This window comes from Aquarana catesbeiana, linkage group LG01 (genome assembly GCF_042186555.1).
Source record: "Aquarana catesbeiana isolate 2022-GZ linkage group LG01, ASM4218655v1, whole genome shotgun sequence".
Classification (NCBI taxonomy): Eukaryota; Metazoa; Chordata; class Amphibia; order Anura; family Ranidae; genus Aquarana; species Aquarana catesbeiana.
The window spans coordinates 928,776,381-928,802,850 of NC_133324.1; the positions used below are offsets into that span (position 1 = coordinate 928,776,381).

At 42.9% G+C, this 26,470-nt stretch overlaps 1 protein-coding gene across 1 annotated transcript in view; it reads right to left on the bottom strand.

The window, feature by feature from the left end:
• Window positions 1–26,118, bottom strand: part of LOC141128125 (vomeronasal type-2 receptor 26-like) — an 80,613-nt gene extending 54,495 nt beyond the window's left edge. Inside the window, exons 1-3 of the mRNA XM_073615222.1 lie at window positions 26,062–26,118; window positions 24,445–24,565; window positions 18,532–19,119 (exon numbers count right to left, since the gene is read on the bottom strand). Of these exons, the coding sequence (XP_073471323.1) occupies window positions 18,532–19,119; window positions 24,445–24,565; window positions 26,062–26,118 (766 nt within the window). The remainder of the gene's footprint in view (window positions 1–18,531; window positions 19,120–24,444; window positions 24,566–26,061) is intronic.
• Between the last annotated feature and the right edge of the window lie 352 nt (window positions 26,119–26,470).

Here is a 26,470-nt window from a genome sequence, read left to right on the forward strand (position 1 = left end):
GTGAAGGGATAATAAGAATGTTTTCGTTCTTACCTCCCTTCATGCAGACACGACGGTCCAAATTACTACGGCGACTGGTGTTGTGGAGAAACCCCTCTGTGTCCACGAATATAACCTTAACATGGGAGGGGTGGACCTCAATGACCAGTTGTTGGCGCTGTACCTAGTTGCCCGTAAGGCCAGACGCTGGTACAAAAAAGAGTCTGTTTATTTATTTCAATTGGCTTTGCTGAACGCTTATGTGCTATACAGAGCTTCAAGACAGACTGGATCCTTCCTTAAATTCCAGGAAAAGATCATCAGAGCCCTTCTGTTTCCAGACGGTGCTCCACCTCACCTTTCCAAACCAAATGCAGTAAGCCGGGTGCACGAGAGGCATTTTCTTTATGTCCTCCCGAGTACCCCTACCCAACGAGCCCCCCAAAAAAGATGTTGTGTCTGCAGAAAGCGCGTATATAGGCGTGACACCCGGTATTATTGTCCCTCCTGTCCTGACAATCCTGGTCTTTGCATTGGTGAATGTTTTGAACGCTACCATACACTAGTTGAGTATTAGCGTAGGGTACAGCACTGCACAGACTAGGACACACTTTCACCAGTTTCTCCCAAGATGCCATCGCATTTTGAGAGACCCAAACCTGGTACCAGTTACAAAAGTTAAAGTTACAAAAAAAAGTGTTAAAAAAAAACCACAAAAAAATATATACAATAAAAAAAAAAAAATAGTTGTTGTTTTATTGTTCTCTCTCTATTCTCTCTCTATTGTTCTGCTCTTTTTTACTGTATTCTATTCTGCAATGTTTTATTGTTATTATGTTTTTATCATGTTTGCTTTATAGGTATGCAATTTTTTTATACTTTACTGTTTACTGTGTTTTATTGTTAACCATTTTTTTGTTTTTCAGTTATGCCATTCAGCTGCAGAGAGGATTTATTTATCTTGACAGCAACAGCGTTTGCTCCACGATACATAAAGCCGTGACTCCAGAGCTGTCGGAGGTGATTTCACCACCACAGTTACATACTTCAGCATATATGCCGAAGCGTGGGGGCAGCAGTGGGTGGAGGAACGATTTGCTCCTACCTTTTGCGGGAGAAAGCCCCCATGCTTCGGCATATATATATTTATATATATATTTTAGGCACAGGTTGCGTTAAATGTTTTATTTTGTACTATGTTTTTTTTGTATTTGCTTTGCAGGTATGGTAAGTCTTACTGATATACTGTAATGTTACTTTGTTTTATTGTTAACCATCATTTGCTCAGCAGGTACGCCATTTAGTTGCAGCACGGATTTATTTATCTTGACAGCAACAGCGTTTGCTCCCACGATACATAAAGCCGTGACTCCAGCGCTGTCGGAGGTGATTTCACCACCACAGTTACATACTTCAGCATATATGCCGAAGCGTGCAGGCAGCAGTGGGTGGAGGAGCGATTTGCTCCTACCTTTTGTGGGAGGACGCCCCCATGCTTTGCCATATATAAACGGTGCATGTATGCCCATCATTAGAAGTGGGTGGATGAAGGGAGGTATTCTAATGGTGGGCATACCCACCGATCAATATCTTTTTTTCGTTCAGCCCACAGGCTGCATGAAAAGAAAGTTTACAATATATGCCCAACAAGGACCAGCAACGTGCTGGTATGTTGCTAGACTTTGAGTGTTTATACCAGAATGATGCCTGCAGGTTTAGGTATCATCTTGGTATCATTCTTTTTAGCCAGCAGTCGGCTTTCATGTAAAAGCAATCCTAGTGGCTAATTAGCCTATGGACTGATTTTACAAGCAGTGGAAGGGAATGCCCCCCACCGTCTTCCATGTTTTTCTCTGGATCTCCTGTCCCAGCAGGGAACCTGAGAATGCAGCTGGTGATTCAGCCAGCTGACCATAGAGCTGATCAGAGACCAGAATGGCTCCAAACATCTCAATGGCCTAAGAAACCGGAAACATTTCATGACTTAGATTTTGCCGGATGTAAACAGCGCCATTGGGAAATTGGGAAAGCATTTTATTACACCGATCTTGGTGTGGTAAGATGCTTTGAGGGCAGAGGAGAGATCTAGGGTCTAATAGACCCCATTTTTTTCAAAAAAGAGTACCTGTCACTATCTATTGCTATCATAGGGGGTATTTACATTCCCTGATATAACATAAAAAATGATTAAAAAAAATAAATGAAAGGAACAGATTAAAAATAAAATAAAAAAGCAAAAAAATAATAAAGAAAAAAAAAAGCAGCCCTGTCCCCCCCTGCTCTCGTGCAAAGGCAAACGCAAGCATCGGTCTGGCGTCAAATGTAAACAGCAATTGCACCATGCATGTGAGGTATCACCACGAAGGTCAGATCAAGGGCAGTAATTTTAGCAGTAGACCTCCTATGTAAATCTAAAGTGGTAACCTGTAAAACCTTTTAAAGGCTTTTAAAAATGTATTTAGTTTGTCGCCACTGCACGTTTGTGCGCAATTTTAAAGCATGTCATGTTTGGTATCCATGTACTCGGCCTAAGATCATCTTTTTTACTACATCAAACATTTGGGCAATATAGTGTGTTTTAGTGCATTAAAATTTTAAAAAGTGTGTTTTTTCCCCAAAAAAATGTGTTTGAAAAATCGCTGCGCAAACTGTGTGAAAAAAAATGAAAAACCCACCATTTTAATCTGTAGAGCATTAGCTTTAAAAAATATATAATGTTTGAAGGTTCAAAGTACTTTTCTTGCAAAAAAAATAATTTTTTCATGTAAACAAAAAGTGTCAGAAAGGGCTTTGTCTTCAAGTGGTTAGAAGAGTGGGTGATGTGTGACATAAGCTTCTAAATGTTGTGCATAAAATGCCAGGACAGTTCAAACACCCCCCAAATGACCCCATTTTTGAAAGTAGACACCCCAAGCTATTTGCTGAGAGGCATGTCGAGTCTACAGAATATTTTAGAATGTGACACAAGTTGCGGGAAAAAGACTTTTTTTTTTTTTTTTGCACAAAGTTGTCACTATATGATATATTGCTCAAACATGCCATGGGAATATGTGAAATTACACCCCAAAATACATTCTGTTGCTTCTCCTGAGTACGGGGATACCATATGTGTGAGACTTTTTGGGAGCCTAGCCGCGTATGGGACCCTGAAAACCAAGCACCGCCTTCAGGCTTTCTAAGGGCGTAAATTTTTGATTTCACTCTTCACTGCCTATCACAGTTTCGGAGGCCATGGAATGCCCAGGTGGCACAACTCCCCCCCAATGACCCTATTTTGGAAAGTAGACACCCCAAGCTATTTGCTGAGAGGTATAGTGAGTATTTTGCAGACCTCAATTTTTGGCACAAAGTTTTGAAAATGAAAAAAGAAAAAAAAAATTTTCTTGTCTTTCTTAATTTTCAAAAACAAATGAGAGCTGCAAAATACTTACCATGCCTCTCAGCAAATAGCTTGAGGTGTCCACTTTCCAAAATGGGGTCATTTTGGGTTTGTGCTATCTTGGCATTTTATGGCCTTCAAAACTGTGATAGGTAGTGAGGAGTGAATCAAAAATTTACGCCCTTAGAAATCCTGAAGGTGGTGATTGGTTTTCGGGGCCCTGTATGCAGCTAGGCTCCCAAAAAGTACCACACATGTGGTATCCCAGTACTCAGGAGAAGCAGCACAATGTATTTTGGGATGTAATCCCACATATACCCATGGCATGTTTGAGCAATATATCATTTAGTGACAACTTTGTGCAAAAAAAAAAATGTGTCACTTTCCCGCAACTTGTGCCAAAATATAAAATATTCCATGGACTCAAAATGCCTCTCAGCAAATAGCTTGGGGCATCTACTTTCCAAAATGGGGTCATTTGGGGGGGGGGTTGTGCCATCTTGGCATTTTATGGCCTTCAAAACTGTGATAGGTAGTGAGGAGTGAAATCAAAAATTTATGCCCTTAGAAATCCTGAAGGCGGTGCTTGCTTTCGGGGCCCCGTACGTGGCTAGACTCCCAAAAAGTCCCTCACATGTGGTATCCCCATACTCAGGAGAAGCAGCAGAATGTATTTTAGGGTGTAATTCCACATATTCCCATGGCATGTTTGAGCAATATATCATTTAGTGACAACTTTGTGCAAAAAAAATTTGTAATTTTCCCGCCACTTGTGTCAAAATATAAAATATTCCATGGACTCAACATGCCTCTCAGCAAATAGCACTATATCATTTAGTGACAACTTTTTGTAATTTTTTTTTTCAATCACTTGGGACAAAAAAAATTAATATTCAATGGGCTCAACATGCCTCTCAGCAATTTCCTTGGGGTGTCTACTTTCCAAAATGGGGTCATTTGGGGGGGGGGTTGTACTGCCCTGCCATTTTAGCACCTCAAGAAATGACATAGGCAGTCATAAACTAAAAGCTGTGTAAATTCCAGAAAATGTACCCTAGTTTGTAGTCACTATAACTTTTGCGCAAACCAATAAATATACGCTTATTGACATATTTTTTACCAAAGACATGTGGTCGAATACATTTTGGCCTAAATGTATGACTGACTAAAATTGAGTTTATTGGATTTTTTTTATAACAAAAAGTAGAAAATATCATTTTTTTTCAAAATTTTCGGTATTTTTCTGTTTATAGCGCAAAAAATAAAAACCACAGAGGTGATCAAATACCATCAAAAGAAAGCTCTATTTGTGGCAAGAAAAGGATGCAAATTTCGTTTGGGTACAGCATTGCATGACCGCGCAATTAGCAGTTAAAGCGACGCAGTGCCAAATTGTAAAAAGAGCTCTGGTCAGGAAGGGGATAAATCCTTCCGGGGCTGAAATGGTTAAAAATAAATAAACACGTTTAAAAAAAATGCACCTTTCAATGTGCGCACAGTAAAATGTTTTTACTACTACAATGTGTGTGGCTTATTATTTATCAATACTAGGGATGAGCTTCGTGTTCGAGTCGAACCCATGCTCAACTCGAACATGGTCTGTTCACTGAATTGCGAATGGTATGAGCCGTTCTCGCCAAATTCGTGTGGCGCGTCACGGCCCATAATTCACTGCGGCATCGCAGTGCAATGCTGGCTGATGATTTGCCAATCACAGCGCCATCTCTAGAGAGAGCTGTAATTGGCCAAAGCCAGGGTGGCTTTGGCCAATTATGGCTCAGGGGGTTTAGTACACGCCCCACACTATATAAGGCCGCCTGCACGGCGGCCCTGTGTAGTGTGTTCCGGCATTGAGAGACAGAGACAGAGTGACAGTGTAATTTGATTTAAGTTAGATAGATTAGGCAGGACAGTCAGTCAGTTAGCTGCACTTACAGTGTATTGTGTATATATATGCATCCCAGGTGTTGTATGTATGTATATATGTATATATATATATATATATATATATATATATATATATATATATATATATATATATACACTGTATTCAGTTTAGCTAGATCTGTACCTGTTATTATCTTCCTACTGACAGGCAGGCAGGTGTTTTTACAGTACAGCTACCTGAATAAAATTGCTGGTGTTCTTCTAATCCTATTAGTACCACAGTCAGGCAGCTACACTATTTACAGTTAGTGTAGTGTGTCCTGCTCACAGTGTTCAGCTAAAGCTACAAGTTAGTGTAGTGCACAGTGTTCAGCTAAAGCTACAAGTTAGTGTAGTGCACAGTGTTCAGCTAAAGCTACAAGTTAGTGTAGTGCGTCCTCTGAACAGTGTTCAGCTAAAGCTACAAGTTAGTGTAATGCACAGAGTTCAGCTAAAGCTACAAGTTAGTGTAGTGCGACCTCTGCACAGTGTTCAGCTTAAGCTACAAGTTAGTGTAGTGCGTCCTCCTCACAGTGTTCAGCTAAAGCTACAAGTTAGTGTAGTGCACAGTGTTCAGCTAAAGCTACAAGTTAGTGTAGTACATCCTCCTCACAGTGTTCAGCTAAAGCTACAAGTTAGTGTAGTGCGACCTCTGCACAGTGTTCAGCTAAAGCTACAAGTTAGTGTAGTGCGTCCTCTGAACAGTGTTCAGCTAAAGCTACAAGTTAGTGTAGTGCACAGTGTTCAGCTAAAGCTACAAGTTAGTGTAGTGCGACCTCTGCACAGTGTTCAGCTAAAGCTACAAGTTAGTGTAGTGCGTCCTCTGAACAGTGTTCAGCTAAAGCTACAAGTTAGTGTAGTGCATCCTCCTCACAGTGTTCAGCTAAAGCTACAAGTTAGTGTAGTGCGACCTCTGCACAGTGTTCAGCTAAAGCTAAGAGTTAGTGTAGTGCGTCCTCTGAACAGTGTTCAGCTAAAGCTACAAGTTAGTGTAGTGCACAGTATTCAGCTAAAGCTACAAGTTAGTGTAGTGCGACAGCTGCACAGTGTTCAGCTAAAGCTATCTGTAGAAGGTTGGTGGTGTTTTCCTGATCCTATCACTACTGCAGGAAGCTACATTATTTACACGTTAGTGTAGCGCGACCTCTGCACAGTGTTCAGCTAAAGCTACCTGTAGAAGGTTGGTGGTGTTTCCCTGATCCTATCACTACCGCAGGCAGCTACATTATTTACACGTTAGTGCAGTACGACTTCTGCACAGTGTTCAGCTAAAGCTACAAGTTAGTGTAGTGCGACCTCTGCACAGTGATTAGCTAAAGCTACCTGTAGAAGATTGGTGGTGTTCTCATACTACAGGCAGGCAGTTGTTTTTGCTAGCTGCAGTATAAGTATATATATATATATATATCCCAGCTTAGTGCAGCTACATCTCACTGCAGGCCATTAGTATGTCTGGAAGTCCAACAAGGAGAGGCAGACAGTCGAAAGCCAATAAAAGAGGGTAAGCAGTTTCTGTGTCTAGAGGCAACAGTGCTGGTCGTGGACACGGTGCATCTTCATCAGTACGTGGCCGTGGGACACGCTTGGCCTTTTTTTTGGCAGCTGTCCGTGTTGAGCTGCAACATATGGAAGACTTGGTCGAGTGGATGACCAAGCCGTCCTCATCCTTCTCATCCTCTCTCACCCATGCTCAGGGTACTTTGTCTGGCAAAGCAGCTGCCAACGCGGCCTCTTACCTCGGCTCAGTGGCATCAATGACTCCTTCCCTAGCCCCACCATGTCCTCCTGAGGAGTGCCTCGAACTGTTTGACCACAGTGTTGGGTATATGCTCCAGGAGGATGCCCAGCGTTTAGAAGGCTCTGATGATGATACTGAGCTCGATGAAGGCAGTATCGTGAGCACGGACAGAGGGGGTGCCCAAGAAGGACAGCAATCTGGCAGTCATGCTCCCCCTGCTGCAGCATACTGCCAGGTTTGCTCCAGTGATGAGGAGGGAGGGGATGATGAGGTCACTGACTCAACGTGGGTGCCTGATAGGAGTGAGGAGGAGGAGGAGGCACATCACCAACGAGGATGTCCTCCAGGGGCCAGCCTAAGGGCAGCACACTGACTGCATCACATCGCAAAGCTCTGCATGTGCAGGGCACTGCTGTCTCTGTGCGTTATTCCAAAAGTTCTTTGGTGTGGGCCTTTTTTGAGACGAGTGCATCAGATCGCACCACTGCTATTTGCAACATATATCTTAAGTGTATCTCGCATGGCCAAAACATCTCCCGCTTGGGCACCACATGCTTGACCAGACATATATTGACCTGCCATGCAGTTCGTTGGCAAGCGTACCTAAAAGACCCACACCGAAGAACAAAGAGGACCTCTCCTTACTCCTCATCAGCTGAGATCTCCAACCCCACTATACCTTCAGTCCTCTCTGGGACCTGCACTGAGAGGAATGAAGGTGTAGAATTAGGTGTGTCACAGCCAAGTACTTGTGGGCAATCTGCTTTCGGTACACCGACGTCAGATTGTACCAGGCAAATTTCCCTGCCCCAGCTGCTGCACCGCCGAAAGAAGTTCGCACCCAGCCATCCACATGCCCAGCGGTTGAATGCTAGCTTGGCAAAATTGCTAGCACTTCAACTGCTACCTTTTCAGTTGGTAGACTCTGCCCCCTTCCGTGAATTTGTGGAATGTGCGGTTCCTTAGTGGCAGGTACCCAAATGCCACTTTTTTTCACGGAAGGCGATTCCGGCTCTCTACCGGCATGTGGAAGGCAATGTCCATGCCTCGCTGGACAGGGCGGTCAGCGGTAAGGTGCATATTACTACTGACTCATGGTCCAGCAGGCATGGACAGGGACGTTACCTAAGTTTCACCGCGCATTGGGTGACTCTGCTGGCAGCTGGGAAGGATGCAGGACAAGGTGCAGTAGTGTTGGAGGTTGTTCTACCACCACGGCTCCAAAATGCCACTACTAATGATTCTGACACACCTCTCTCCTCCACCCCCTCCTCTTCTTCTTCCTCCATGGCCTCTTCCTGTGCTTTGTCCTCGGAACCAGCGGTGGTCCGTAGGCGTTCAAGGGGCTACGCAAGTATGCAGGCCAAAAGATGCCATGCGGTGCTTGAGCTGGTGTGCTTGGGGGACAGGAGCCACACTGGGGCAGAAGTTCTGTCAGCTCTGCAGGGGCACGTTCAGAGGTGGTTGACGCCACGCCAACTTAAGGCAGGAATGGTGGTTTGTGACAATGGCACCAACTTCCTCTCCGCCCTCCGACAGGGACAAATGACCCATGTGCCCTGTTTGGCTCACGTCCTTAACTTGGTGGTGCAGCGGTTCTTGGGCTTACAGGATGTCCTGAGGCAGGCCAGGAAAGTCTGTGTGCATTTCCGCCGGTCATATAATGCTAGTGCTTGGCTGGCAGACCTCCAAAAGGAATTTAACCTGCCCAAGAACCGCCTAATCTGTGACATGCCCACCAGGTGGAACTCAACGTTGGCCAAGCTGTAGTGGCTGCACACGCAGCAGAGGGCCATCAATGAGTACCTGTGTGACTATGGCACCAGGACAGGGTCAGGGGAGCTTGTTTTTTTTCCCCGCGCCAGTAGGCCATGATCAGGGATGCATGCACTGTCCTGTCACCATTTGAGGAAGCCACGAGGATGGTGAGCAGGGACAGTGCATGCATTAGTGACACTGTCCCCCTTGTCCACCTGTTGTAGCACACGCTGCGTGGAATAATGGACAGGGCACTTGAGGCAGAACAGAGGCAGGAAGAGGAGAACTTCCTTAGCTCTTAAGGCCCCCTTTATCCAGACAGTGTTCCTGCGTGCCTGCCAATCACACAGGAAGAGGACAAGGAGGAGGAGGAGGAGGATTGTTTCAGTATGGAGGTGGAGCCTGGCACTCAGCATCAGCAGCAGTAAGGGATCATTTACAGTCCCAAGAAACACATGGACTTGTACGTGGCTGGGAGGAGGTGGCTGCGGATCAGGTCATCCTTAGTGACCCAGAGGACTCCGGACCGAATGCCTCAGCAAACCTACACTGCATGGCCTCCCTGATCCTGCAAAGCCTGCGGAAGGATCCTCGTTTTCGTGGTATCAAGGAGAAGGAACAATACTAGCTAGCAACCCTCCTTGATCCACGTTACAAGGGTAAGGTCGCGGACCTTATCTTGCCATCACAGAGGGAGCAGAGGATGAAACAACTTTGGGAGGCCTTGCAGAATGGTCTGTGCAATGCGTTCCCAGAGACTGGAAGGTTACAAACTCCTGTTTCTGGACAACGTGTTGCTGAGGCTTCGGTCAGTCAAAGAAGGAGCGGTGGAGAAGGTGGCCGTCTGACCGATGCGCTCAGACAATTTTTTAGTCTGCAGCTCCAAGGTATGATCGGTTCCAGCAACCATCGCCAGCGTCTGTTCTACATGGTGCAGGAATACCTAGCGGCAAGGTCTGACTTGGACACCTTTCCCATCGAAAATCCTCTGGTTTACTGGGTCTTGAGGATGGATCACTGGATAGAGCTTGCACAGTATGCAATTGAGCTACTGGCCTGTCCTGCATCCAGCATTCTTTCGGAACGCACATTCAGTGCTGCTGGAGGCTTGTAACCGATCACAGGGTGCGTCTGTCTACCGACTCGGTCAATCGACTGACCTTCATAAAAATGAATGAGTCTTGGATCACCACCAGCTACCAAGCACCTGATGCTGATGTAACCGAATACATTTTTTTGAAATGTCAGATCCCTTCAAAGACTGCCTATGCTGATGCTGAGTGACTATCCTGTTATGCTGAGTAATTATCCTCTTCCTCCTCAATGATCATGCTGAAAGCTTGTAAGAACATTTTTGGTTCTGGGCGCCTCCAGTCCCGCCACCAGTGCATAAGGCCCAATTTTTCAGCCCCTGTTTAACTGGGGCGTGTAATTAAAATTTTTGATGCAATTCTTTGCAGCAGGGCTAGTTCCTGCGCTCTAACTAGAGTATCCGTGAGGGGTTGCAGTGTTGTGGCACCATCACCAGTGCCTAAGGCCCAATTTTTCAGCCCATGTTTAACAGGGGCGTGTAATTACAATTTTTTATGCAATTCTTTGCAGCAGGACTAGTTCCTGCGCTCCAACTAGAGTATCTGTGAGGGGTTCCAGCGTTGGGCCTTAGGCACTGGTGCTGGTGCCACAATTTTTCAGCCCCTGTTCAACAGGGACATGTAATTTGAATTCTTGATCTAATATTTCACAGCAGGGCCCATTTCTGCGCCCACCAAGAGTATCTGTGAGGACTTACAGTGTATTTTGTAAAAGTTTAAAGATATTCTGGCATTGCACTGGCCCCCCCGACCATTAAAATAATTCACATATCTGTCCCACACTTGACGGACGGTTTGGGGGGCCAAGCCAGTACGGCCAGTGTCCAGGCCTGTGTGTGCAGATTCAGGCCCAACAGAGGTTATATATGTTGAAGAATGTCTTCTTAAAAAATTATGGAGAATGCAGCAAGCCATTATGACATAATTGATTTTATAATCCGCCAGATTTATGGCTGAGAGGAACAAACAGAACCGGCTGGCCAGAATCCCGAAGGCATTCTCCACAACTCTTCTTGCTCTGGCCAGCCGGTAATTAAATACCCTCTCAGGGGTGAGGAACCTTTGGGGGAACGGCCTCATCGAGTGCTCGCCAAGAGCAAACGCTTCATCTGCAATGAAAACTGAGGAGAGTCCATCAACGTTCTCGTCATCAGGTGGCAATCCCAGGCCACCAGTCTGGAGACACTGGCACAACTCGGTCTGTGCGAAGACTCCTCCGCCCGACATCTGGCCGTTCTTCCCCACGTCCATGAACATAAAATCCAATTGTGCCGAGACAACCGCCATCAATACTACACTATTAAACCCCTTATAGTTAAAGTAGAAAGACCCCGAATGGGTGGTGGCACAATGCGGACATGCTTCCCATCAATCGCCCCTACACAGTTGGGAAAGTCAGCAAACTGGGAGGCCACATTCTGCCATTCCTGTGGGTTGGAAGGAAACTGTGGAGTCAAACAAGAAAAAAAATATATAAGTACTTTGAAACATAACTTTGCTAGCAGATTACACAAAAACATTCTTGAACAACAGCAGTCTAACATTTTTTAAATGTATTATTTCTAAAAATCTAAAACATAAGGCCCACTTATAAGATTACTCACCCCCCCCCGATGGACCATTGATCAATTTGTATGTGGGGGGGGTGGGGGGGGTCTAATTTAGTAGAAGACCACACCTGAAATTTGGAGACATTTGAGGGGGTTGGGGAGGGGTTCTAATTTAGTAGAAGACCACACATGACATTTGGAGACATTTGAGGGGGCGGGGGAGGGTAAAGCAGTACAATGGAGCTGACAATATACATTGTTAAAGGGACTATAGGCTATAGGTATAAATGGGACCAGGATTGCATGGTGGGGAGGTTAGTAAAGGTAAATATGCATGAAGGGCAAAAAATGATTTAGGAAAAAGAAACATGCATGCATGAAGATAAAGGGGACATTCACAGCATATTCCAAGCATGGTACTTAGGTAACGATGACATTTATACAATACATTAGCAAACATTAAATACATATCATGTAATGTTAAAGGATAAAAAACTTACTTTCATACAGTCCTTCTGCAGGATCTGAATTATGGCAGAACAGGTCTCTGGGATTATGATCCCCAGAGCCTGGGGGAGATGCCTGTCGAGAACTTCAGGTCCTGAAGGTTTCTCCCAGTCATCAAAGAAACGTAACGTGGCAACTAGCCTCTGCTCCGCAGTGATGGCTTGCCTCATGCAGGTATCCTGCCTGCAGATATAAGGGATCAGCATAGCCAGCAGACATTGAAAAATGGGGTCGGTCATTCTGAGATAATTCCTGAAATCCTCAGGATTATTCTCACAGATCTCACGGAGCAAAGGAATGTGTGAGAATTGGTCACGCTGGGGCAACCAATTCTTCGTCCATGAACTCCTCCTCGCCCTGTTCATGGACTGGACTCAGGTCAAAGTATTAACCCCAACACCAAGTCCCCACGCAGCACGAACTCGAGAACAAGTATGTCCATGCACCATGGCTTCAAAACGGTCGGCTGGTCAAACAAACAAACTTAGAACAAATGCACTGAAGAACAGCAAGGCCAATGAAGAGCAACCTGAAGATCAGGAACGAGCAGACCAGAACGGCCTGCTAGGCAGGTTATGAACTGACCAACACGCACTGAAAACCAGATACAAACCTCACAAGCACAAACTGAACTGCAGAAAACGATCGAAATAAGCTGAAGTGTGAAAAGCGCGAATCATCTCTAACCAAACTTCTACTAACACTAGAGCCTAAAGGGTGGCGTAATGGGGTCTGAACTTCTTTTTTCTAGTCCCGTCGTACATGCTGTATGTCACCGCGTTCAAAACCATCGGACTTTTGGAGTGATCGTGTGTGTCCAAGTCCGTCCGTTTGAAAGTCCGGCACACCTACGATACAAAGTCCGTCGGAAAGACCGTTGGACCTAGTCCGTCGAAAAGTCCGCTCGTGTGTACGCAGCATTAGAGTGGACATTTTTTATTTTACTCCTCACTACCTATCACAGTTTCGGAGGCCATGGAATGCCCATATGGCACAAAACCCCCCCAAATGACCCCATTTTGGAAAGTAGACACCCCAAGCTATTTGCTGAGAGGTATGGTGAGTATTTTGCAGATCTCGCTTTTTGTGACAAAGTTTTGAAAATTGAAAAAAGAAAAAAAATAAATTTTTCTTTTCTTTCTTCATTTTCAAAAACAAATGAGAGCTGCAAAATATTCACCATGCCTCTCAGCAAATAGCTTGGGGTGTCTACTTTCCAAAATGGGGTAATTTGGGGGGTTTTGTGCTATCTTGGCATTTTATGGCCTTGGAAACTGTGATAGGTAGTGAGGAGTGAAATAAAATTTTCCACCCTTAGAAATCCTGAAGGCGGCGATTGGATTTCAGGGCTCCGTACGCGGCTAGGCTCCCAAAAAGTCCCACACATGTGGTATCCCCGTACTCAGGAGAAGCAGCAGAATGTATTTTGGGGTGTAATTCCAAATTTGCCCATGGCATGTTTGAGCAATATATCATTTAGTGACAACTTTGTGCAAAAAAAAAAAAGTTTGTAATTTCCCGCAACATGTGGCAAAGTATAAAATATTCCATGGACTCAACATGCCTCTCAGCAAATAGCTTTGGGTATCTACTTTCCAAAATGGGGTTATTTGGCTGGGTTTTGTGCCATATTGGCATTTTATGACCTTCAAAACTGTGATAGGTAGTGAAGAGTGAAATCAAAAATTTAGCCCTTAGAAATCCTGAAGGCGGTGATTGCTTTTCGGGGCCCCGTACACAGCTAGGCTCCCAAAAATTCCCACACATGTGGTATCACCGTACTCGGGAGAAGCAGAAGAATGTATTTTGGGATGTAATTCCACATATGCCCATGGCATGTTTGAGCAATAAATCATTTAGTGACAACTTTGTGCAAAAAAAAAAAAGTTTGGCATTTTCCAGCAACTTGTGTCAAAATATAAAATATTAAATGGACTCAACATGCCTCTCAGCAAATAGCTTGGGGTATCTACTTTCCAAAATGGGGTCATTTGGCTGGGTTTTGTGCCATATTGGCATTTTATGACCTTCAAAACTGTGATAGGTAGTGAAGAGTGAAATCAAAAATTTACGCCCTTAGAAATCCTGAAGGCGGTGCTTGGTTTTCGGCGCCCTGTACGCGGCTAGGCTCCCAAAAAGTCCCACACATGTAGTATCCCCGTACTCAGGAGAAGCAGCAAAATGTACTTTGGGGTGCAAGTCCACATATAACCATGGAATATGTGAGCAATATATCATTTAGTGACAACTTTTTGTAAAAAAAAAATTTTTTTTTGTCATTATTCAATTACTTGGGACAAAAAAATAAAATATTGAATGGGCTCAACATGCCTCTTAGCAATTTCCTTAGGGTGTCTACTTTCCAAAATGGGATCATGGGGGGGGTGTACCTACCATTTTAGCACCTCAAGAAATTAGATGGGCAGTCATAAACTAAAAGCTATATAATTTGCAGAAAATTTACCCTCGTTTGTAGACGCTATAACTTTTGCACAAACCAATAAATATACGCTTATTGAGATTTTTTTTACCAAAGACATGTGGCTGAATACATTTTGGCCTAAATGTATGGCTAAAATTGAGTTTAATTGATTTTTCTTATAACAAAAAGTAGAAAATATAATTTTTTTTCAAACTTTTCGGTCTTTTTCCGCAAAGAATAAAAATCACAGAGGCAATCAAATACCATCAAAAGAAAGCTCTATTTGTCAGAAAAAAGGGACACAAATTTCCTTTGGGTACAACATTGCATGACCGCGCAATTACCAGTTAAAGCAGCGCAATACCAAATTGTAAAAAGTCCTCTGGTCTTTGACCAGCCAAATGGTGCGGGTCTGAAGTGATTAAAGACACATTTACACATTTTTATAGATTTATATTTTTGCATTGGTGACACACATTTCAGCAACATCGATAATATTAAGGAAAGTATGGTACCACATGTGGAAACCAATGATTAGAAAACTAGAGCCAGCAAACTACAGGAGTATCTAGTGAAATTGGATAATGAGGTAAAAAATAAAAAAGTCAAAAAAGACTATGTAGCGGGAAAGGTATACAAATGGCAGGAAGATGACAATCAATTAATTCAAACAATACTTCCTTGAATGAAGATATGGAAGTACGAAGGCTCAATATAGAAGGATCAAATACCACAAGGGGAAATATGCCCACTACTAGTAAGAATAAAACATCAGACTCCACACCCAGCACAAGTACCCAAACCACAGTACCTCAGAATAAGGCCGCACCAAATAAAATAGAAGCAGGGGGGAATGTAGTTAACCACTATCCCTACCAACCACTGATGGGTCACTAGACCTTGGAGAGGAGGACCCAGAGGCAGGGCTAGAGACTATTATATTCAAAATTATGGACCCTTACAATGGCAGGGGGAATGGAGGGACTGGAGGGAGCCCTACAAGCCACCCACACCTACCTACCAAGCAAACAGGGGGGGTTGGAACAGAAACCCACAAGACGGAGAGGCTGTAGAGGGGGAAGCAAAAAAAAAGAGAAAACTAGGAGAGGGTAATTTTAATTTAAAGTGGGGTTCCACTCAAATTTTTAACTTAATCTTACCCCCTTCAGTTAATTGCATAGATGTTCAAATACCGCCCGAAAAAATTTTTTATCGATGTAATTACCTTTATATTGTACTTTATTGTGGCACTTTCTGTCTCTCCTCCCATGGGAGTAGGCATGTTTATTGCCTTTCCCCGGCGCCGCACTGTCTCCTGGGAGCTTAGTGTCAGGCTTCCCAAGATTCAGTGCGGGAACAATGATCATGCTTGTGAACAAGCTGTGAATGAACAGCATTCACTGCATCCAGGAAATCAATGCTTGTGGGCTTCACATGCCCACAAGCAAGATGGAAACAGCCAGCATCACATTTTTAAAGTTATTCTTCAGTACGAAAACAGACAGAGGCAGAAATATTACACCCAAACTGTGAGTTTTATTTTGGGATTAGCAAAGTGTCTCAATGACCTAAAAAAAAAAAAAAAAGATTGGTCGCCGGACTCCCACTTTAACAAATATAGACTTTTCACAGGAAGAGTTATTCATATTAGATAAAGGAATTAAGTATGCACCAAGCAAATCTTTTAATCAATTTGAAGTCTTTATAGATCTACAAAAATGTGTGAGGAAATTAAATTTGAAAAAACATTTTTTAGAAAAAGTAAAGTAATAAAACAGACTAGCACAGCATATACACATAGTCAGTTGCGAAACAAATCTACGTTCAACCCAAAATCCAATTCTAACCAGTATATAGAAGTTTTTAAGAAAATGGTGGAAAAGGAAATTAATATAGGAAAAGGAAGGGGTTCCACTGAGTGGATTTTTCCGGCACTTGCAAAAGTAATATATGTAAAATAGGAAAATACGCGTATATATATATATTAGATAAAACAGTATTTATGTTTATTCAAAACGTTCTAGTGTTAAAAACAATGCATACATTGGCAAACAACAACAACATGTACATTAGACATATTACAAAGCGGTTGTAATATCTATTTCGGTTGGTAGGTAACAGATGATGTTTAAATAGTGGAATTCTTTTCAAGCCCAACGCGTTTCGGGTACATTCTATTTCAGTCCTTCTTCAGGGGCAAAATTGAAAAGAAAGGTTCATCTAGATTAATTGAAAAACATATATTTGATCAATTGCCATATAAATCTATATGTCAATAACCAATTGTAGGTGAAATGATCCATAGATCACTTACCTGTTATGTTACCGTTGGTGTTTATGCAGAAAAAGACATTGGTAATTACAACCAGGAATGGGAAATGCTTGCAAGAGAGATGGCGTTTGATTTGATGTTCATGAGTAGGAAAGCTGTTCTCTGGGTACTTGTATCTCATATATAACACTTCCCCAATGAGAGGGGGGAGAGATGAAGGGGAGGGAAGGTTTATGGAGTTTTTTTTGGGTTTAGTTTTTATGATGTATATAGAGGTTCACCTACCCCTGCCTCCCCCGGATGCGCGCGGGCCACAGCGGTATACTGGAGCGAAGAGGAACCGTCCTATAGATAAAAGTTTATATAGTTTGAATGAGTAACATATTCTTATTTCATAGAGCGAACAGCAATAAACTTTTATTAGTATATGTCCATTAGTTGCTGATAGCTAATGGACCAAGTCAGCTTATAGGTTTGTGTGTAGTGAGCACTACCTATATGTCATCCAAGATGAGAGAGAAAATGTGTTGTTAATTAAAATGGTAGTTAATGGACATACTCTGCCTACAGAATATACTTGCATGTGTAGTATGGAGCTCTTAATCAGTCATTGTAGATAGAAAATATAAGAGTTATGTTTGATATGCACTATATACTCCCCTTAAAAGCATTCATATGGTTCATATTGGAGCATACTAGCAGTAATAGCATTGTATGGTCGTGGTGTTTAAAATTATATAATGGGGGGTGTGCGATAACAAACAGAAACTAATAAATAGAGAAAGGATTATATAAATATATGCACATGCAACCATGCATGTGCACATAAATTCACACACAATTAAGTGTGTGCATAAATGAAAAATACTGGATACTTATATGGATAACTTTAGTATTATGTTTTAAGTTTATAGTACTTATAGAGAGATGATAATAGACAATGTAAGATCTAATACATGCAAGCATGTAGAGCAAAAGAAAAAGATCAGTATAATGAGTGGTTAAAGAGGAGAGTTCTAATACCTGTTCTTAAAAAGTAGACATGTTGAGCCAGCCACGCATCCCAGCATCCGGCAAGTAAGACGCCTTAGCTGGGAATGAGTGGGGCCAGTTTATATGTGTGGCGAGTTCCAATCAGCTGGCGCAATGATCGCGCTCAGCTGACTGGTAATTCTCGCCAGCTGGACGGCCTGAAAAGCTCCCTGAGACGCGGATGCGCAGCGCCGCCCCTACCACGCATGCGCGAGCGCAATTACGTTGGAGCGGCGTCACGCACACCCCTCCCACCGGCACGGAAAGCCTCACCGGCGGACTGCGCATGTCCGCCGGAGTGGCAATATGGAGGTGAAGGGCATAGATGTTGTGTTGCCTTGGTAACCTCCTGTAATGCCGCCCAGCTGAAGGTGCTGAGCGGCCTTTCCGTGCCAGGCAACCGCTATTGGCGGACGCATCCAAAGGGGGTGGGCTAGCTCAAAAAATAAAAAACGCAGAGGTGATCAAATACCACCGAAAGAAAGCTCTATTTGTGGGGAAAAAAGGACATCAATTTTGTTTGGGAGCCACGTCGCACGACTGCGCAATTGTCAGTTAAAGAGACGCAGTGCCGTATCGCAAAAAGTACTCTGGTCTTTGGCCAGCCAAATGGTCCGGGGCTGAAGTGGTTAAGGAATGACTTATGCTAAGACAGTTGAAGAATAAGCAACAAGCACATTCATAGGTGTTTGTAGGTACTATATAGGTAATATTTAATGTTGGGGAGAGATTTTTTTCCCAAATATATGTGTTGTGGGTTTATATTGAGGATTTAGGATAAGAGTAACACATTTCGGAAAGAAGATACAAGTCAGAATTCCGATACTTGATGTCAGTATAGCAAAAATCTCTACAGTGACCATGTTCTTCCCCTTACTACTTAGATAGGCGGGAACAGCACATATCCAAACACTGCAGAACACCAGCATGCTGAAGGTGATGTATTTGGCTTCATTAAATACGTCCGGTAATGTCCTCACCAGGAAAGCTAAAACAAAATTCACAGTGGCCAGAAACCCTATGTAAAAAAACAGGAAATAAAAAGCCAAAACAGATCCTTCATTACACTGAATGATGATCTTCCCAGGATAAGAGTCCATGTCAAACTCCGGATATGGAGTGAAAAAAGCCAACCAAATAATTCCATTCAAAGCCTGAATGGAAGAACAGATAAGCACTACGGCATTGGGCAGTTTAACTCCCACCCATTTCTTCCAGGTGCTGCCAGGTCTGGTGGCTTTGAAGGCAATGCAAACCATGATAGTCTTGGCCAGGACAGAAGATACAGCAACCGAAAACAGGATTCCAAAGGAGATTTGGCGCAACATGCAGGTGATATCTACTGGACGTCCAATGAACAGGAAAACAGAGAGTAAGCTAAACTTAAGGGAGATGAGGATGATGAAGCTGAGGCTGCGATTATTGGCTTTAACAATGGGAGTGTCCAGAAAATAGTAAAATAGTCCTATTATTAAAATAATTATAATAGAGAATAAAACAGTAATAATAGAAAAGATTACAGTTACTATGCCCATATCATATGACAAATAATCAAATATTTTAGGAATACACTTGTCTTTTGTTTCATTTGGCCATTCATTGTCTGGACATTTTTGGCAATTTTCACTGTCTGTAAAGAAAAAGCACATTGTAGGCAGTCAGGTTAAATAATAAAAAACAAAAAAAAATAAAAACATATACATTGAGTTATAAAAGAAGAATAAACATGAATCTAGCCACTTGCCAACTGCAATACGTATATGTATATGTTGCGGTTTGCAAGTGGGTTAATCAGGATTATGGCTGAAGATATCATCCATAACCCCAGCACCTTTTTTTTCTGCAGGCGTGGCCGGCTTTCTCATAAAATCAGTCCAAGCAACTCTTGAGCCGCTGGAACAGTTTTTGAAAAAATATACAGAGTTTGCTAGAATGAGGCTCTGTGTAAGTCTATTCCATAGTTCTTACTGTAAAAAAGCCCTTTCTAATGCAGAGATACAGCTCACCACAAATGTTACAATCTGACCGTACAATTCCATTTGGATCTACAATCAACTATGCAGTGCGAGGGCCAATGAATAAAATTGATTATATAGATTAGGTAGTCCCTCATAATATGTAGTTTTGGTAAATCTAGTTATTTATACCAAAATTGTACAGACAGATTGTAACACATATGGTGACCTTTTTCCTCTTTTGGATTCACTCATCCTAGATTATATGATACATGCAGGTTTATAGTCCCCATGTGCATAATTTAAAAAATATATACTATGTATCCTATAGGTATTAAAAATATGAATACAGGAAGTGAAATGGTGTTTCGGTTTATTCCATAAATTTACCATCTCCCATCCAGCCTATTATAATAATACGGCCGAGCGGGAGCGCTGTTATCCTGGGTGGATGTCATATGACCTCCAGGGCAGCCATCAGAAATGATGGGGCCCCTTACACAGCTTAAGGTACTGCCAACATCCCAGATACACTAAATACAAAATTTAGGGGTGTTACTTATTAAAATTTTTGTGTTCGATAAATCTATTTTTTTTTAATCGATTAATCGACTAATTTTGATTAATTATAACACACATACAGATCCAACTACTTTTAGCTGATCTCCTTGCATTGCAACTCTGCATTAGTCAATGGTAAATGTGGTATACACTATATACAATCACCTGACACTAGTTAGTTTCCACAATCTTCACAATTCACACAAATACGTATTAAATTCAAACTGTAGCACTGACGTAAGTAATTTTTTTACCCACAGTAGCGTGACAATCCCTCCACCTCCGGTCTAACTAACCACTCTCAGCTTATGGCATGGACCCCTGTGCAAACAGGTGGTCATGCAAGCGGGTATCAAAAGGGTTAACACAGACCATAAACTTCAGGTCATGTGTTCACCACTTAAGTATAAGATTTAATTTTTGTGTTCAAACACAAAGTATTGACATAAAGATGATAAAAACACAGCATGTAAAGCCTTCAATCGTGTTAGTTCCGTAGGGCAGCAGTGGGTGACTTCATGCGTAGCTCCTCCCCCGTACGTGTTACGTTCAATCAGAACTTCGACGTCACGGGACTCCTCCCCCTTCTCTTCGTTAGCAGACGGAGGCACTCGCGGAAGGGGGGAGGAGTCCGGTGACGTTGATGTCCGGACTCCAACGGAACTCCTTGAAGACCCGGAAGCCAGTGGAGAGGTGAGTACCAATTAAAAAGAGTACCGATTAAAAGAATTTTGATCGATCAAAAAAAATTAATCGATTAATCGAGGAATTAATCTTTAATTTCCACAGCCCTAACAAAATTGGAAAAAAGAGGAACCCCTTTTATCTAAAAGGTGAATGCCAATTTTTATTAGAGACAGGGCCTAAAAAAGGACCCTGGGCCCTGATAAAATTACATCATATTTTTTTTCAAAAATAATAACATATATAAAGAACAATCTCATACAGTAATATGAATACCTTATCACATCAAGATACACCCAAGAAACTACCGACAATGGTATAGCTTGGTCAGCTTGGGTTGAATTCTCAGATAAATACCAATATGTTTTGGAAGTCACAATTAGACCCCTTTCACACTGTGCCGCCACCGGGCACTATTTTTAGTGCTGCTTTACCGTCATTTTAGCTGCGCTATTCGGCCGCTAGCGGGGCAGTTTTAGCCCCCCGCTAGCGGTCAAAAAGGGTTTAAATCCGGCCGCAAAGCTTTTGCCGGCGGTATTGCAATGCTGCCCCATTGATTTCAATGGGGAGCAGCGGTGGAGGAGCGGTGAGTTCCCGGCTCCTTCACCGCTCCAAAGAAGCTGCTGGCAGGACTTTTTCTGATGCCCTGCCAGCGCACCGCTCCAGTGTGAAAGCCCTCAGTGAATGGAGCAGCTGTTTTAGGGCAGTTTGCAGGCACTATTTTTAACGCTATAGCGCATGCAAAACGGTCCAGTGTGAAAGGGGTCTAAATGATGAATTACAACGAAAAAAATTATTATTGTTGATGTATAAATATTCATACAAAAAGCTGTAAACAGACTATGCTGTTTCAAATGTAAACTTACAATATCTATGTATATGTGTTAATGATTTTCTGGAAGAATTGCTCTACAGCATCTGCAGCTACAGAGATACAGCTAAGGCAGAAGCTCCTTAAACACAGAGTGGTCGATTTTATCGGAAGGAGATTCGTGGAGGAGGAAGAACAGTGCATATATTATACCTAGGGAATTTAGATAAACTTTCCTAAAGTGGTTCTAAAGGCAGAAGGTTTTTTTGTCTTAATGCATTCTATCCTTAGCCCCCTAATACTTACCTGAGCCCCATCTCGATCCAGTATTGTTGCACGAGAGCCTCAGCTGCTTGGGACGCTCTCTCCTCATTAGGTGAGACAGCAGTGAGCGCCATTGGCACCCGCTGCTGTCATTCAAAGTCAGTGAGCCAATGAGGAGAGACAGGGGACGGGGCTGAGTCACGGTCCCATGTCTGAATGGACATACAGATCAGCAACTCGGCTCGGGTGCCCCTCTAGCAAGCAGCTTGCTGTGGGGGCACTTGGCAGGAGGAAGGGGCTAGAAGCGCCAGCGAGGGAGAAGAGGAGGATCAGGGCTGCTCTGTGCAAAACCACTGCACAGAGCAGGTACAGTGCCTTGAAAAAGTATTCATACCTCTTGAAATTTTCCACATTTTTTCATGTTACAACCAAAAATGTAAATGTATTTTATTGGGATTTTATGTGATAGACCAACACAAAGTAGCACGTAATTGTGAAGTGGAAGAAAAATGATAAATGTTTTTAAAAAATTTTTGTAAATAAATATGTGAAAAGTGTGGCGTACATTTGTATTCAGTCCCCCTGAGTCAATACTTTGTAGAACCACCTTTCACTTCAATTACAGCTGCAAGTCTTTTTTGGGGATGTCTCTACCAGCTTTGCACATCTAAAGAGTGACATTTGTGCCCATTCTTATTTGCAAAATAGCTCAAGTTCTGTCAGATTGGATAGAGAACGTCTGTGAACAGCAGTTTTTAAGTCTTGCCACAGATTCTCAATTGGATTTAGGTCTGGACTTTGACTGGGCCATTCCAACACATGAATATGCTTTGATCTAAACTATTCCATTGTAGCTCTGGCTGTATGCTTAGGATTGTTGTCCTGCTGGAAGGTGAACCTCCGCCCCAGTCTCAAATATTTTGCAGACTCTGAATGAATGAATGAGTGACTTGTATAGCGCTACCTATGCGAACTGAATCGCCTCAGGGCGCTTTTTGCTGCCGGTGTCCATCTGCGGTATTGCACGGTCCTTTGCCCCATGGGGTCCTGACACGTTTACAACACATACATATACAACATACACATATTTGGCCAATTTTTCGACAGGAACTAATTAACCTACCAGCATGTCTTTGGAGCGTGTGAGGAAACCGGAGGAAACCAACGCAGGCACAGGGAGAACATGCAAACTCCAGGCAGATGGTGTCATGGTTGGGATTTTGAACCAGCGACCCTATTGCTGCTAGGTGAAAGTGCTAACCACTACACCACTGTACTGCCACTCTAACAAGTTTTCTTCTAAGATTGCCCTGTATTTGGCTCCATCCATCTTCCCATCAACTCTGACCAGCTTCCCTGTCCCTGCTGAAGAAAAGCATCCCCACAACATGATGCTGCCACCACCATGTTTCATGTTGGGGATGGTGTGTTCAGGGTGATGTGGAGTGTTAGTTTTCTGCCACACAAAGCATTTTGCTTTTAGGCCAAAAAGTTGAATTTTGGTCTCATCCGACCAGAGCACCTTCTTCCACATGTTTGCTGTGTCCCCTACATGGCTTCTCGCAAACTGCAAACGGGATTTTTAGGCTTTCTTTCAACAATGGCTTTCTTCTTGCCACTCTTCCATAAAGGCCAGGTTTGTGGAGTGAACGGCTAACAGTTCATAGTCCTGTGAAAAGATTCTCCCACCTGAGCTGTGGATCACTGCAGCTCCTCTAGAGTTACCATGGGCCTCGTCGCTGCTTCTCTGATTAATGCTCTCCTTGCCCGATCTGTCAGTTTAGGTGGACGGCCATTTCTTGGTAGGTTTTCAGTTGTGCCATACTCTTTCCATTTTCAGATGATGGATTGAACAGAGCTCCGTGAGATGTTCAAAGCTTGGCGTATTTTTTTATAACCTAACCCTGCTTTCAACTTCTCCACAACTGTACCCCTGACCTGTCTGGTGTGTTTCTTGACCTTCATGATGAGGGCTTCACAGAACAGCTGTATTTATAGTGAGATGAAATTACACACATGTGGACTCTATTTACTAGTTAGGTGACTTCTGAAGGCAATTGGTTCCACTAGATTTTAGTTAGGGATATCAGAGTAAAGGGAGCTGAATACAAATGCACGTCACACTTTTTAGATATTTATTTGTAAAAAATTTTGAAAACCATTTATCATTTTCCTTCCACTTCACAATTATGTGCCCCTTTGTGTTGGTCTATCACATAAAATTCCAATAAAATACATTTACGTTTTTGGTTGTAACATTAAATAATGTGGAAAATGTCAAGGGGTATGAATACTTTTTCAAGGCACTGTAAATATAACATGTTACTTATTCTTAAACTAAAAAAACAAGACTTTAATATCACCTTAAAGCATTATTATTACAACCAAGATGCACAACTGGCTAACCACCCCAAAATTAAAGGTAGAGCATAGGAAGCAGATTCAGTACACATGAAAGTCATGTTATTTTCTTTCCCATGACACAAAAAATTCCCAATTCCCCATTTTTGGTTACCAGATAAATTGGATATTTCTTCTTCAGAGCAAAAGATGCAATTGTAGCAACAAGAATGGAATCCTGTTACAGCTTTTCTGGTTCCAGGAGTGCAGTGTTCACAGCAACGACCCTCTGGCATCTTAAATAAGAAAATGAGGAACAATTAAGTTTCTTTAAAATGGTATACAGCGTATAATGTGCTCAATCCTATTCAGAGCTGCTGACCAACTCCCATCAACGTCTGGGCACCATTAACATTAATGGATACATAAAAGGGCAATATTCACTTTAAAAATACTACTCACAAGTACAGTTTATTTGTGCATTCCGACACGGAATCCAACAGGTTATGGTGCCTTCCTTCCACAAAAACTTGGCTCCCACCATAAACCAACATGTTTAGAAGGTAGAAATACCCAATAAGGTATTTTGACCTTCAAAATTTATTGGGTTACTGTTGGAGCCAAGTTCCTGTGGAAGGATGGGACCGTAACCTGTTTGATTCCTTGTTGCAGTACCGGGCCCAGTCAGATGTTACCAGTAGGGAGTTGGCCCTCTTCTGAATGCATAAATAGACTGTACGCTAGTATTATTTTTTTTGTGTATAATCAAGCTTTATTGATTTTCAAACAGCACAAAAGACATGAACCAGGAGTATAATGTCAAGCGTTCTCAGGGAACATATAGTGTACAGTATGACATCTACAGTACATAGCAAGTAAAGATGTCTTAGTGCACAAAGTACTTCTAAAGCTACATCATGCTCCAAAGCATATATTAATTTAGTGGTAAAAAAACCATAAAGGGCACAAACAGCCTATACACTGTCAGGGTAGCTAACTACCTGGAGTACACCAGAGAACTACTAGAAACTAGAAAAAGAAAAGGCGTTACCTACTAGCTATCATCCGTGCAATATAAATCTCAATAAGTAGGAGTAGATCATAATGCTAATCTGGCTCAAAACATACAAAGAGGTTACCGTGGGTTAAAAAAAAGGTGTACACAATCATCTGGCAAATAGTACATCCACCCCATCCAAACTTCCCTTTTCCAATCAGAAAGTGTAGGACAAGTATTTTGCTTCTAAACTTTAGGGATTCAGGATATTGCCATGTTCAGCAGGTGGGGAGTTACACTCCTTTTGTAAAGCCTTAATTGAAGATGAGATGGAAAAGGAACTGGAATGGGGATAGTGATCAGCCTACGGGAAAATTTTTTGTCTAGGGTGTGATGGCTTCCCAAAAAAACTCAAATCTTGGGACAGGAATACCAAATGTGAAGGAATGTGCAAGTTGAGCACACAATCTCCAGCAGCAGCTATACCACCAAGTGAGGAATTTATAGGAAGACTCTTGAACACGGGAGCTAATGGATGAGGTACAGTGGAGACAGAAAGTATTTCGACCCCCTTAAATTTTTCACTCTTTGTTATATTGCAGCCATTTGCTAAAATCATTTAAGTTCATTTTTTTCGGGGGCGTGGCCGGATGTGAGCGAGGCAGCTAGCTTTTCTTCAGAGCTCCGTCCATCCTGAACACAATCCGCAACATTGGAGCATTCTGATCCTGGGGAAGGTGAGCGGATCACAGCGATGCCTTCCGCGGCCTCTAAAATGCAGCAGAAGGGCCATACTGAGCAGCGCAACACTCGCTCCACCAAGGGGACGGACAGAGGCTCCGCCCCCGCCATCTTGTCTTCCCGGAAGCCTGCACAGCGCGCCCAGCACACATCTCCCATGATGGCGCAGGCAGAGGACACGGAGGAGCTGCTGGCAGATACAGAAGGGGTAGAGGAGCAGGCTGTGGCGGTGGATGCGGAGGCGATCACAAGACCGATCCTGGAAGCCATCAGCTCTAGTAAGTCAGAACTAATGGGGAGAATTGACCACTTATCATCTGAATGCACTTTGATCAGACATGATCTTGACAAAATTAGATGTCAGCTGACCACAGTGGAGGACAGGGTTTCCGGGGTAGAAGACACATCCCACACCCAGAGCAACCAGCTTGCTGAACTCCGCGGCCTGGTAAACACCCTGCAA